The sequence below is a fragment of the Triplophysa rosa genome, linkage group LG15, assembly GCF_024868665.1.
Source record: "Triplophysa rosa linkage group LG15, Trosa_1v2, whole genome shotgun sequence".
Taxonomy (NCBI): domain Eukaryota; kingdom Metazoa; phylum Chordata; class Actinopteri; order Cypriniformes; family Nemacheilidae; genus Triplophysa; species Triplophysa rosa.
In genome coordinates, this window is record NC_079904.1 from 17,575,686 (window position 1) to 17,589,229 (window position 13,544).

At 42.4% G+C, this 13,544-nt stretch overlaps 1 protein-coding gene across 1 annotated transcript in view; it reads left to right on the plus strand.

Moving 5' to 3' along the window:
* prrc2c (proline-rich coiled-coil 2C) overlaps nucleotides 1–13,362 on the plus strand; it is a 36,417-nt gene extending 23,055 nt beyond the window's left edge. The window contains exons 18-33 of the mRNA XM_057353882.1: nucleotides 4,270–4,639; nucleotides 4,716–4,801; nucleotides 4,933–5,127; nucleotides 5,256–5,507; nucleotides 5,638–5,730; nucleotides 5,818–5,919; nucleotides 7,812–7,998; nucleotides 8,434–8,634; nucleotides 8,771–8,892; nucleotides 9,011–9,153; nucleotides 9,237–9,471; nucleotides 9,552–9,866; nucleotides 10,012–10,115; nucleotides 10,190–10,316; nucleotides 10,712–10,936; nucleotides 11,604–13,362. Coding sequence (XP_057209865.1) covers nucleotides 4,270–4,639; nucleotides 4,716–4,801; nucleotides 4,933–5,127; nucleotides 5,256–5,507; nucleotides 5,638–5,730; nucleotides 5,818–5,919; nucleotides 7,812–7,998; nucleotides 8,434–8,634; nucleotides 8,771–8,892; nucleotides 9,011–9,153; nucleotides 9,237–9,471; nucleotides 9,552–9,866; nucleotides 10,012–10,115; nucleotides 10,190–10,316; nucleotides 10,712–10,936; nucleotides 11,604–11,855 — 3,009 coding nt within the window. The 3' untranslated portion in view covers nucleotides 11,856–13,362. The remainder of the gene's footprint in view (nucleotides 1–4,269; nucleotides 4,640–4,715; nucleotides 4,802–4,932; nucleotides 5,128–5,255; nucleotides 5,508–5,637; nucleotides 5,731–5,817; nucleotides 5,920–7,811; nucleotides 7,999–8,433; nucleotides 8,635–8,770; nucleotides 8,893–9,010; nucleotides 9,154–9,236; nucleotides 9,472–9,551; nucleotides 9,867–10,011; nucleotides 10,116–10,189; nucleotides 10,317–10,711; nucleotides 10,937–11,603) is intronic.
* Nucleotides 13,363–13,544: the final 182 nt, after the last annotated feature.

Sequence of the window (13,544 nt, forward strand, 5' to 3'; positions counted from 1 at the left end):
TTCATAGTACTGATACTCACAAAATACTGCATATGTGTCTTCTGACTTTGCATTGCAATGTTCGACTTCTTCGATTTCTTGAACATAACTAGCGTCTTGCTAATAACTTTGTAGTTCGGTTCGTAGGTGGTCAAGACACTTACAGTACATACCGGCATTACAACTCCTCTGTCAACCTTGACAGCTGTATGGACTTCATATGCGAGAAAGACTGCTCACACAGAAATGAGGAGCTAAACACAGCGCATCCATACTGACGCGTCGCAGTTTGCTTCCATCTGCTTCCATGTGTTTTTAAAACTTTTTACATGTGATTACGTAGCGTGGCAACAAGTTCTGTATCATACGCCACAGAGAGCCGTAACTTTCAATAAAAGCATGGCGCTCGCTCTTCTAAAAGACCTCGCGCTCTGGGTAAAAGCACGCAAATTTGGGAGCCTGTTGGCTTTCAATATGATGCTGGGCTGCCGGCTCGAGAGGTTACCATATAAACATTGTTTGCTGTTGATTAGTGTCGTGACGTGGCTTGCGCATAGCACTGTATGCGTGTATTGGCCAGGACAACCTGAAATATTCTTATATATTATGATGTTTTTAACAATCAAATGTTGGTGAAGGGTAAGATACCTGGCGAGCCACATGATTTTTGAAAAGAGCCACCTTTGGCTCGCGAGCCATAGGTTCCCGACCACTGTCTGTCCTATGAATTAGTACCAACCATCACCCCAAAAGAAAAGATACAGTGTTTCTCAACTATAAAACAGGTAGATTTAATTAAACTTATTTCAACATCTAAACCTAAAACATGCTTATTAGACCCCATACCAACTAAATTATTAAAAGAGTTACTACCTGTTGCAATTGAGCCCATTTATAACATTATCAACTCGTCAATTAATCTAGGCCATGTCCCACGACCCTTTAAAGTGAATGTGAAAAGTGAAAGTGAAGTGAAAGTGACCTATTAGTCAGCTATGGTGACCCATACCCGAAATGTGACCTCTGCATTTAACCCATCCAGAGAGTAGTGAACACGCACAGCAAGTGGTGAACACACGTACACCCGGAGCAGTGGGCAGCTATCACTGCTGCGCCCGGGGAGCAAGTAGGGGTAAGGTGCCTTGCTCAAGGGCACCTCAGTCGTTACCTGCCGGCCCTGGGAATCGAACCGGCACGAGTCCGACTCTCTAACCATTAGGCCACGACTGCCCCCAGCTGGCCGTCATTAAGCTGGCCAACATTAAGCCTTTTATCAAGAAACCAAACTTGGACCCCAATGAACTAGGAAATCTCCTAGTTCCTAGTAAGCAAAAAAATCTCCTAGCTCCTAGTAAGCAAATCTCCCTTACCTGTCTTAAATACTAGAATAAGTAGTGTCCATTCAGTTGTGCTCTTTCTTACAAAATAATGACATACACGAAAAATTTCAGTCAGGCTTTAGACCGTATCAGAGCACTGAAACTGCGCTCGTTAAAATTACAAACGACCTGTTTATAGTATCTGATAAAGGTAACATCTCACTCCTAGTCCTGCTTGACCTTAGTGCTGCGTTCGATACTGTAGACCATAAAATACTTCTAGATCGCTTACACAATTATACCGGTATTCAGGGACAGGCACTACAATGGTTCAGATCTTACTTATCAGACAGACATCAATTTGTCCATTTAAATGGGGAATCATCAAATCTAACGCAAGTAAATTATGGATTGCCTCAGGGATCGGTTTTATGACCCTTGCTATTCTCTATATACATGCTGCCCCTTGGAAACATTATTAAAAAACATGGAATTAGCTTCCATTGTTATGCAGATGATACTCAGCTATATATCTCATCAAGACCAGATGATTCCTTCCAGATATCTAAATTGGCCGAATACATCGAAGATATAAAACATTGGATGACTAGTAATTTCCTTTTAAATTCTTATAAAACATAAATATTACTTATCGGACCAAAGACACGGGAGCAGAATATTTCAGATTATAACCTGCAAATTGAAGGCTGCACTGTCACTCCAACAAATACAGTTAAAGACCTAGGCGTTATATTAGACAGCAACCTGTCATTTGGAAATCACATCTCAAATGTCACAAAAACAGCCTTCTTCCACCTTAGAAATGTTGCCAAATTACAAAATATTCTGTGTGTTGCTGATGCAGAAATGTTTATTCATGCATTTGTGACCTCAAGACTTGACTACTGTAATGCACTACGTAGTGGTTGTCCTGCATCATCAATACACAATCTACAGTTAGTTCAGAATGAAGCTGCCAGAGTTCTAACCAGGTTCAGAAAATACGATCACATTATCCTTATGTTATCATCCCTTGGTTACCCATTAAGTATCGTATTGACTTTAAAGTTCTTTTAATTACTTAAAAAGCACTTACTTAAACTGTTTAGCCCTTAACTACATAACAGAGCTTCTATCACATTACAACCCATCACGCTCTCTAAGATCTCAAAACCCCAGACTTTTGATAACACCTAGAATAACTAAAGGGCACATATTTTGCAAAATTCACTTTTATAATGTGTTAAAACATTAATACGTGTCCATAGTGTCTGTAAACAAGTAGTCTAAACAGTAAAAAATGTGCTCACTCCTTTTTTAATAATTTGCGTAATTCAAAAACCCTGCTGGTAAAAGCAAAGATTTGAATTCTGCCTTTAATGTCGTCACTCAACGGCAAAGCCTGCCCAGCAGTGGTGACGATCTGCCCTATTTGCTTAGACACAGTCCCATGTGGGAAGTACAACAGTCGCCATCGTTAGATCGTCACTGGAGCTACACAATGTCTGCGCCACAGAGGGCACTACAGTTGTTCTGTATTAGGATGTACCGACCAGCATAACTGTCTCCATAGACTCCCGCAAGCTGAGTTATAGAGAACAGCATGGTTAAATTTAATTTATGAAGGCAATGTCCCGCTGAGAATCGGTAAAGTATTTCACGTTTCCGCCAATAATTTCACGCCGGACTGCTTCACGAATGAGGGCCAGTACAACGCTGGACTTTCAATGAGGTTGCTACTGAAACCGGGAGCAACACTTCGTGCCCAGTCCTCATATCCAGCAGAAGCAGTAACGTTAAGTATCACACCTCATATTGTTGCTGATTAGTCTTTCAAAATTGCCACTCTTAATGGGCTTGTTATCGCGCTATATTGGAAATGTTGCTAACAATAGAAGTACAGCGTCTAATTGTATTTATTGACGCTGCCCTCACATGCTGTCGGGCTTATCGTAAACAATACGTAAAGTAAGGGTGACAGTACATGACAGAACAATGTTGAAAGCATAGTATAACTGTAGTAACGCTAAACTATACCTGCTCGACCTCCATGCAGCATTTATTCTCTGGCTCTGTAGTCATTTTACTGCAATTCCCACACGAGCACCTGCACAGCGATTTATACATTATCATGTCGGACCATGCTAATGCTTATCGATCACTTGAAGAACGTTAATTTCACAATAACTGCAAAATTACAACTAACCATTCAGAAATGTCCTGTTCAATTCTTAAGGTTGTCACTTCTTGTGTCTCTCCATCAGTGTCAGACTCCGGTTCGTACATATAGGGCTGAACACCACTAACAATTACTGACATTTTGATGTTTTGTTTTGGCCGGTATGCATCAGCACGAGTTCCTGAAACTCCGCCCTCCTCTGGAGAGGGGGCTGGGACGAAAAGCTCATTAACATTTAAAGAGATATAAGCAAAATCGGTGCGTTTTTACACACACTCAAAAACGGGCAACTTCAACATGCTATAATAAATGATCCGCTGGGTATTTTGAGCTAAAACTTCACATACACACTCTGGTGACACCAGAGACTTATTTCACATCTAGTAAAACCATTCGAACAACCTCTCCTTTAAATCCACCAAAGGGGGTAGAGCTTTCTCATACGTAGCACCTAAATTTTTGTATTTTCTTTCCGATACTATTCGAGGGTCTGACACTCTCCAAATTTAAATCTAGATTAAATACACATCTTTTCAGCCAAGCTTTCACTTAATGCATAATATGCTAAATAATCCACCAGGAGACTGCATTTATTAGATATTATTTACTAGAATGATCTTGCTTGTTATATAAACACCATGCACTGTGCTGTGTTTGACCTTTTTTGTGCTTTTCTGTTTTTCTTATTTTCTCCTGTTAATCTGCTTTGCATCAATGCACATTGTGAACAGCGCTATATAAATAAAACTGAATCGAATTTATGTTTTTGACATCTATCCATATGCTCTGCAGAACTGGTCTAAAAAGGGCTCTGGTGAGAAGGGTAGAGGCGGTGGTTCGAAACTGCCTCCACGGTTTGCCAAGAGGCAGCATCAGCAGCAAGGAATGGCAGCGACACAGCAGCAACCTTCTGCCCTTGCTGCACAGACCCCATCTGTCCCCCAGCAGCCTCAACCACAGCCTGCCATCGCTATGTCACAACACAATCTGCCTGCCTCCAATCAGAAAACCAGCTCACCACAGCCACTAGAGGGTGCTGTAGCATCTCTGCCCCCTGCATCTTTAGATTTCCCTCCCAAGAGCCAGACACACAACACACTCGGTACGGAACTGTGGGAGAACAAGGTGGCTGGCTCCACCGTTCTCTCTGATGTGAAGAAACGTAAGTTTGTCTCTTTTATCTTATTTGCTGTTTGTGAGTTTAGCAACATGTGTTGAATGGATTTCTTTGAATTTAGTCGGACCTATCAGCCCTCCCCAGCCTCCCTCGGTTAGTGCCTGGAACAAACCTCTCACTTCATTTACAGGGACCGTTACACCTGAGGTGAGAGGATGAGCTTTTAATTATTTTCTTAAATTTGTGAGACTGTTGTGTTGATTTGCTACATTTTCAATATTAAAATATGTGAAGGAATTCGTTAGGAGTATTGTTTATAATGTTTGTGCTAATTGTAGGGTGTGAAACCAGGCACAGAAAGTGGACTTGAGCTGGGCATAGACAGCATCCAGTTTGGCGCTCCCTCTTCAGCAGGCAGCACTGACAGTGATGGTGTTCCCATCCTGCTGGAGAACATCTCTGACAATAAACTACCTGAACCCAAAGAGCAGAGACAGAAGCAGCCTCGTGCTGGACCTGTCAAACCTCAGAAGGTAGTCCTCTTTTTTTAGTCTTTACTTTTGTGTTTTATTGCACATTTTCTTAGAATTTTGAAACAGGATTTGCAGCAGGTTTGACTTTTTATGGTAAACTACAAAACTGGATCATTTCTTGTCTACAGTTGCCTGAAATCCTTCCTTTGGAGCACAAGGAATATAAACCTGGTCCTATTGGTAAAGAACGTTCGCTCAAGAACCGTAAGGCTGCTAAAGATGTGCGTCAGTCTGATGGAGAGGGCCTGGATAAAAGCTGCGCTGGAGGCGGTAGAGACAGAGATTCCAACTCACCCATTAAAGACAAGGTTCCTGAGCTGGATGGAGACATTGAGGGCATGATCACTGCTCCATCAGCAGAATATTCTTGTAGCTCTAAGGTGAGCAATATTCTATTGCTTCACAACTTGCATGCGATTATTAACGTTTTGTGGAAGTTTGTTAAATCATTTTCAAGCCTTAGTATACTCATTAAATTGTCAATAAAAGTGATTTTTTTCTGATGCGCAGGAATCGGTGACGGACTACACAATCCCTTCCTCCTCATTGGCTGACAATGTTCCCACTGCAGGACCCAAGATAGAGGAGAGCCTTGTGACACCTGTTAGTATTTCAGCACTGTAATCTGTCCGGGCGTGTGTGTGTGTGTTCTGATTTTGGTGAGTTAATCATTTTGTTGCGTTGATTCAGGTGCCACTTTCTCATTCGTTGCCTCTTCCACGGAGAGAAGCCTTACAGCAGGCATCCAGTCTCACCACGGTGTCTCCTGCTACTGTAGACCTCACACTTAAAGTAAGATCCCCTTCACACTTTTTGTCAAGTGTCTTAATTTTTTTGTACTACTGTTCCTTAAGACTACTGTATGCAAATAGCTAGTCATGGTTAGCTAACCCCTATACATGCAAAATAACAACACTTAAACCATGTTCACTTTGTTTTTGTATAAATAGTAAATACGAGGGGCGTCCTCGACTAAGAATTTACATAGTCGAATCAGAATCAGACTATAGTCTTGCCTATAGTCGACTGATAGTCGAATCAGATGTGTGTATGTGTGTGCGCATGCGCCCGTCACCAGGTGGTTAAGGGCACAGCGCAACATTGATGCACCAAAAAGACAATCAAACATTAATTTACAGAATTTGTTTAGAACAGAATATACCTTTATAATAAATAAAGAAATAAGCCAGAATCAAGTCACAATGTGCAAAATAAATGTGTTTAGGCAAAATGTCTGAAATGTAGGGGAACATAATTTTGAAAACACAAGCCACAAATACTGAAATTAATTTTCCTTAAACATCACATAACAATGCTGTGCCATATAATACTAGACCAGATCTCGCCTCAAAACTATTTTTAAAACTACTCGATAATAATCAGTTATTTTTTACAAACAGAATACAGCATGTTCATTACCAATGAACTACCAATAAAGTTACTTTATGTACCGCATGTAAAGGAGGAATGCAATAAAGCATACCTTACCATTTAAACATTCAAAAATTCCCTTTCACCCTTTTTCCTGTGCACTCTTTCTCCGTCCCCCTGACACACACGCTTGATTTCAGTTCCAAAAGTCTGCTTGCTATATGTGGTGATTTTGGTTATTTTACAAAAATTTTTTGTTCGTTTATCATGCAGCGCAAAGTTCAGTCTAAGTAGTAACAGACTATGTGCATTTAAAGAGAAGGTGTTAATTCATATTTATATGCCCAGACATTCAGTAAGTGACAAATGTTTGGAAACATTGTACACATATGTACACATTCATTTGCGAGTCATCTGCGATTCGTGCGGAACATGCTGCTTCTCTATACCGCTATACCGGTCTCACAACACAGAAGACGCGGATAGACGCAATCCGGCGCTGAGTCATAGGCAGACCTCGCGCACATATGCGACCGGGGTTTTGGTACCCAACCCTAAAAATGTCCCATTTCTTTACATCATAAATAGCGCAGTGCATGCCCGTCTGCTACGCCACTGCCCATATAACCAAAATGACATGATCCCCATTGCATAACACCTCTGCGAAGATTCAACTGTGAGATTGGTAGTCTAATCAGGCTCCTCCGATCGAAGCATCGAATCGTCGACGATTCGGGGTCACCCCTAGTAAATACCATAACAATTTTTGAATGATGGACTACTTTAGGTTGCATAAAAACGTGAACGGATATCTAAATATGTCAAAGTGTATCAAACTCTATTTAAAAGCAAGCATCAACTGTTAAAGTCCCATTGAAATAAAAAATGACAATGCCTATTTTTTTCAGGAAATATTGCAGTGTTTATTGTAAATAGTTTATCAATGTGGGCCACTCCCTTTTTAAAAATGTTTTGACCTCATAATCTTTAGCTAAAATCTGAAAATTCACTTCCTTCCTGTAATGACTATCTATCTTAAATGACATATGTTAGACAGCTTGGGCAGTGCATATGTTAACTCCTCTCCTTCAGCTGCCAGTTCCATTTCAAAATGCAACAGCTCTTTTTATACATCAAATCGCAGAGAAAGACGAAAGCCACGCCCATTATTTTTCTCATTAGAAATTCCATTTCAATCGGAAATGTCAAAATACGGCGGTATTGCAACTTCCAGTTCACGGGAACTTTTAATATCAACATGAATTGGCTTTTTTTCAGTCTTAAGCATGTTATAACCCATACTCCTCTTGCAGATGGAGTCAGCGCGTAAGGCGTGGGAAAACTCTCCCAATCTCGGAGAGAAGAGCTCTCCTGTCACTTCCTCTGCTTCCCCCATCACCAGTGGAGGAGGAGCAGGCAGTGCCTCCTTCAGCTCCTTCTCCAGTGCTTCTGTTCCTCAGATACCCGTGGCTTCTGTCACCCCCAGCACCTCCCTCTCTGGTAAGAATGTACTTAAGAATGTAGAGAGGCTGAAATCATGTGAACCGCTGCCTTTTATGTGAAGGTGATGTTAAATTCGACAACATGCCCGCATCCGCCATGTTAATTAAGCAATACATGGACAAAATGCTCCCTGTTGTAACATCCACCCGTTGTAAAAAGAAAAGTGACATCTAGTGGAAAGTAGTAGCAATAACCAAATCGATTAGTAGCTTTAGAGAATCAATATCAAATCGACTGCATTTAAAAAAAAAAACTATTAATAGATTTGTCGATTATTTTTTGCCCAGCCCTATTTGGAGCACTGGTGTGTCTATCTGTATGCTGACAGTAGGGATAAATGTAGCAACTAAATCAGAGAGACTCACAGGTAGTCCCAGGAGAATTGTTAATAATCTTGTTCGAAGATATAAATTGGGCTTTTTGGTCTACAAGGGTCTGCAACCTACACCACGTCTTCTCTCAGCACAAAGAGCACGTCAGCATCTGACCCACCCAACATTTGTAAGGTGAAGCCCCAGCAGCTGCAGAGTTCAGGGATGTCCAGCACTAGCTTCTCACAGCTGGGCTGTGCTCCATCTCTCTTGCCTCAACAGCAGCAGACCCCACAGGTGTTCGTATCCCAGTCTGCAGCAGGTAAATTCTTTACAGTTCATACATCCTCACACAAGCTCTCTGTATATACTTTGTAATGTATCGACGAGCTGTTTTTCCTACCAAATTTCTCATGTTTTTGTTGTTTTATCTAAATGAATATATTGTTTCTATGTAGGTTCTGCAGCCCAAATCCCAGCTTTCTACATGGACACCAGTCACTTGTTCAGTACCCCTCACCCTCGGTTAGCTCCTACGTCTATAGCCCAGCAACAAGGATATCAGCCTGGACTCTCACAGGTATAACCCTCCCTGTCCTATTGGTTTGAATCAGCCCATTAAATCAACCTAAAGTGTCTCTATCAGACAGGATTATGCAAGTTCATTAACAGGATTATTGACTGGTTGTCTCCTGTAGCCCGCAGCAGTGCAACAGATCCCCATTCCCATCTACGCTCCCCTGCAAGGGCAGCACCAGCACCAGGCCCAACTGGGTCTGAACACTGGACCTCCTGTGTCTCAACCTCAAGACCTCTTCAGTTCATCCTTACAGAACTACAGGTAACCTATTCTGAACAAATGTCGACCTCATAGATGAGCCTATTGAGGTCACGTACCAAAATAAATAAATCATCCATTCACAGGTCCCAGCAGGCATTCATGCAAAACAGCCTCTCCCAGACATCCCCCATGATGCTGTCCGGGACACCACTGCACAGCTACCCCGGTGTTCAGCCCCCAGAACTAGGCAAGCCTCAGTCCAACCTGGCTTACCAGCAGACCTCAAACACTCAACACATCCCCATCCTATTTGAACCTCACCTGAACCAGCCCTCTGGCATCGGAGGTTCACAGCTGATAGACACTCACCTGCTGCAGGTCAGTATTCAACTCATCTTTCCCTTATTGTAACTCACGTTCGACTTGTTCATGACCGTGTGATCTGTGATGTTTATCAGCGTCAGGGAATGAGTCAGCACTCAAACCTGTACTCTGGACCGGCAGCGGTCCAGCAGCAGAACAGCTATTACAGCTCAACACAGAGTGCCAGCTCTGCCCTGCAGCAGGTGACCGTTCCTGTACCAGGTTCACAGTTGTCTTTGTCCAACTACGGCTCTGGTGGTGGTCAGCCTCTCTTGACTTTGCCTCAGTCCCTGGCTCCAACCCCTCCCCAAGCCCCGCCCCCCAGCCTCAACCGCCAGCACCCCAGCAATCCGCCCTACCGTGGCCTCATTGGCCAGAATACACACAGCATGATGCAGCCTTCCAATAAGGTTTGTGCAGAGAAATGTTTATATGCTATCCTCGTATTTTTATTGTGTTCATGGTGACCTTTTTTCACCCTTTAAAATGGTCTGGACCGGTACAAAGAGTCATTTTTGCTTCTTGCACACATTAAGTTGTTTTTGTCTGTTGTAGATGTGCGAGATGGATCTGAAACTCTTCAGTGGTGGAATGGATGTGAAACCTGGAACTCCACCCATCAGCGCAAGAAGCACTACTCCCACCTCTAGTCCTTATAGGTACGAGGACTTCAAACTTAAGCTCACCCCGCTGGCAGATATTGTGGTTTCTAACGGCTTGTTTGTGTTCTCAGGGCAAGTTCAACGAGCCCCATTAGTCAATCCAGCAAGATGAACAGCATGCTGTATCCCAAACAGTTCCAGTCGGGATCTGCAGGAATGCGCATTGCCCAGCACTTCCCAGGACAGTTCAACCCACAGGTCAGCACGTGCATTCGGATACAATTTAATGCATGTTAATATGCAATTAATATGAAGGGATGTAATTGATTATGTGTAGATCTGCTAAAGGATATAAAGACTGAGTTTAGCAACTTATGCCCGGTTTCACAGACAAGGCTTAAGGCTAGACCCAGACTAAAAAAAAGTTTGAGTTGTCTTAACTGAAAATAACGTGCACTGACATACCTTAAAATATACCATTGCCATTGCTTTGTCTCAAGATGCACACCAGTAATAATTTTTATAAAAGCGACTTAAATATCCTAATTCCACTATGGCATAGTCCTGGCTTAAGCTAAGCCTTGTCTGTGAAACTGGGCCTTAGTGTTTTACTTGTGCATTAATGGTTCTTCTCATCTCTGTCATGCATACAGATGTTGTCTCAGGCCAACCTGGTGTCTCCACTGGTGCGTTCAGCTCATGCAAACTCTTTTCCCGGAGGGGTACAGCGTTCAGTCATGGGTCCACCTATGTCCCCTAACCTGAGTGGAGGGCTGATGCCCCACCCTAGACCCCAACACCCTCCACGTGGACCTTCTGGTCCCCCTTTAGCACCCCGTGGCACACAGGCCGCCCTAAAAGCGGAACAAGACCTTAAGGTGAGTTTTGGCTCATGTTTTTTGGAAATAATTGTATGTTAAAGGTAATTAAATTTTACACGGTAAATATATCCTAAACGAGACCAATATCTGAGGTTGATCGTTTCCACACCAGGGTGGCCTTGGTTACATCAGCAGTTGTTGTAGTTGTGTTGTAAACTTTCTATTCAGGTTTAATAAAATTCTTAAAGCATTTTTTTTGTGCGCTGATGATAATACCTCGGTATAAAATTCTCTGTGCGGTATTTATTACTATATTTAAGATGACAAATGATCACTTGGAAACGTGCCATAAGCATCCTCTTTTCTTTATCATCTAATCATAACTGTTGCTTAGAGGTATGAGTTATAGTATGAGATGGGTCAAATGACCTAAAAGTCCCTTTTATAAAGAAAATATTTGCACCAGATGGGCCTTGCCAAAGGTAACATCTATTATTTTTTCTAACTTCTCTGTTAGGCCCGAAAGACCTATCGTTTCAAACAGTCATGTGACCACCATAATATTGACACAATTTTGCTATTGCGATAACACAATAATATTGTTACATCCCTACTGATGAATTGTTTATAATAAGACCTGGGGCATTTGTTAAAGGCAAAAAGGCTTTGAATTCATGCCTAATGTCATGTCGTTGTCGTCTCAATGTGCATCGTTCTCTCTTAGGCTAAACAGAGAGCTGAGGTTTTGCAGTCCACCCACAAGTTCTTCTCTGAGCAGCAACAGCTGAAGGCTCCAGTCAGCAAGCCCACTCGCATGGAAGTGGCAGGCAAACCCACCGACAGTGTCTCCTCGAACCACCAGGGGGCGCCATCCGACCGCACAGAATCTGACAAACCTGCACCTATAGCAACAACCAAACCCATCCGGACGGGTCCAATCAAACCACAGGCCATCAAACCAGAAGAGAGCAAATAGTGCTAACTGCTAGAGAAAGGACACATAGATGGAGGGATGCACTGAGAGGCCTGATGCACGAGGGCGATGTTCTACAGCACCTGAAGGCGACAGTAAAGTTTAGAAAGAGAAAGAGAGAGAGAGAGGTTAGTTGCGGGGTGCTGTGCATTTCTCTCACATTTACTTCCTCATTATTTTATCAGTCCATCCATACTCTTCTCCACTGGGGTTGGCATTAAGGTGAAGCGCCCCTCCATTGTGTGAATCTCCAGTGAACAATGAAGGTAGACATCATGAATCACACTTGCTGCTGAGAACGCCATTTTTATAGCAATATTATTTACTTTTCCTCTTCACCTGTTTCCATGTAGAAACACATTTTAGGAAGGCTGATGTTTCCTCCTTTGATTTAAAGACGTTTTTGTTGTTCCTTGATTCCTCAAGCAACACACACTTTGATGCGATGTGATGAAATGTTCAAGCACACTCACGCATATCATTATCGTTTGTGCACATCTGCATTGATGTATGTGATTTTGTTTATAGTTTCACCTCAACCGCATGTATTGGCCTTAACAATACATATGACATCATTTCACCGGATTAGGACTCTATTACTGACGTATCCGATTAATTCGTCGATGGCAGTCTCCACTGTGAGCCTTCCTCCCTGCCTTCTCAGTAGTCTATGCCTGCAAGAATTGAAGGTTGTGTGCGTTTGTGCATGTGCACAAGATCCTTTAGCCAAACGTTAGGCATCGAGAGACCCCAATCCTTTTAGATGAATATATATGATTTTGAAGACGGCTCCGCTTGGTCGACATTGGTCGATTGGTAGAATTATGATGGGATATTTTCTTTTCGTAAACTGTTCCTCCAGACCAGGCCTATGTTTGATGTGTCCTAAGTGTAAGCCCCTCCCCTTTTCTGTGACTTTGGATGTAGACACGCCCACTTTTCAAACTAACTCCGGTCTTTCACCTTCCAGTCTCCACAAAGCTCCCAACCATGCTGCTGACCAGCTCTGACTCTCCTGACCAATCACTGCAGAGAAGGGGCGGGCTTTGGGTTGGGGCGAGTGGTCAAGCAATTTAGGTTCAGTACTAAAGAGTTTAGAACGACGACGTACGTTCAGTGCGAGGCAGCCAGACTTATTGGGGGGTTTGGGACAGGAGTGATTTACAGGTATTGAGGTTGACAAATGTCTGAGCAAAAAGGACTACTCTGTTTTGGTGACCACGGGCCTCTGTAGGCTTTTCTCCAAACCACTCCTCTTGGGTTGCTATTATATAGATAGAAGGGGCCCACAAGTGAACAGGGGTGTCAGTAAGGCTCCCTCATTTCGTGTTTGTTTAGTATGAACGAACTACAAGCAGAAGGGGAGGAGAGGGAGTTGATTTTTTTTCTTTTCGTATTTTGTTTTACTTGTACAGGGGTGAAATCGCTGTATTAAAATATGTAAGGTCTTATTTACATTCTCCTGGTTTGGTTACAGAAACTAATAAAATAATATGCTGTTAAAAAATAAGGCGTGGTTATTTGCTGTTTATTTGCTGTTTCATATTCTTTATGCAGTGACTTTATGAAAGTAGATGAAAATTATACTTTTGTTGTTCATGTATTCAAACTTCTGTTAAATTTACATCTGCAGTATTGAAGCCGCCGCTTCTACTATAAACTATTTAAGAGATGACATTTCATAAATCAAGA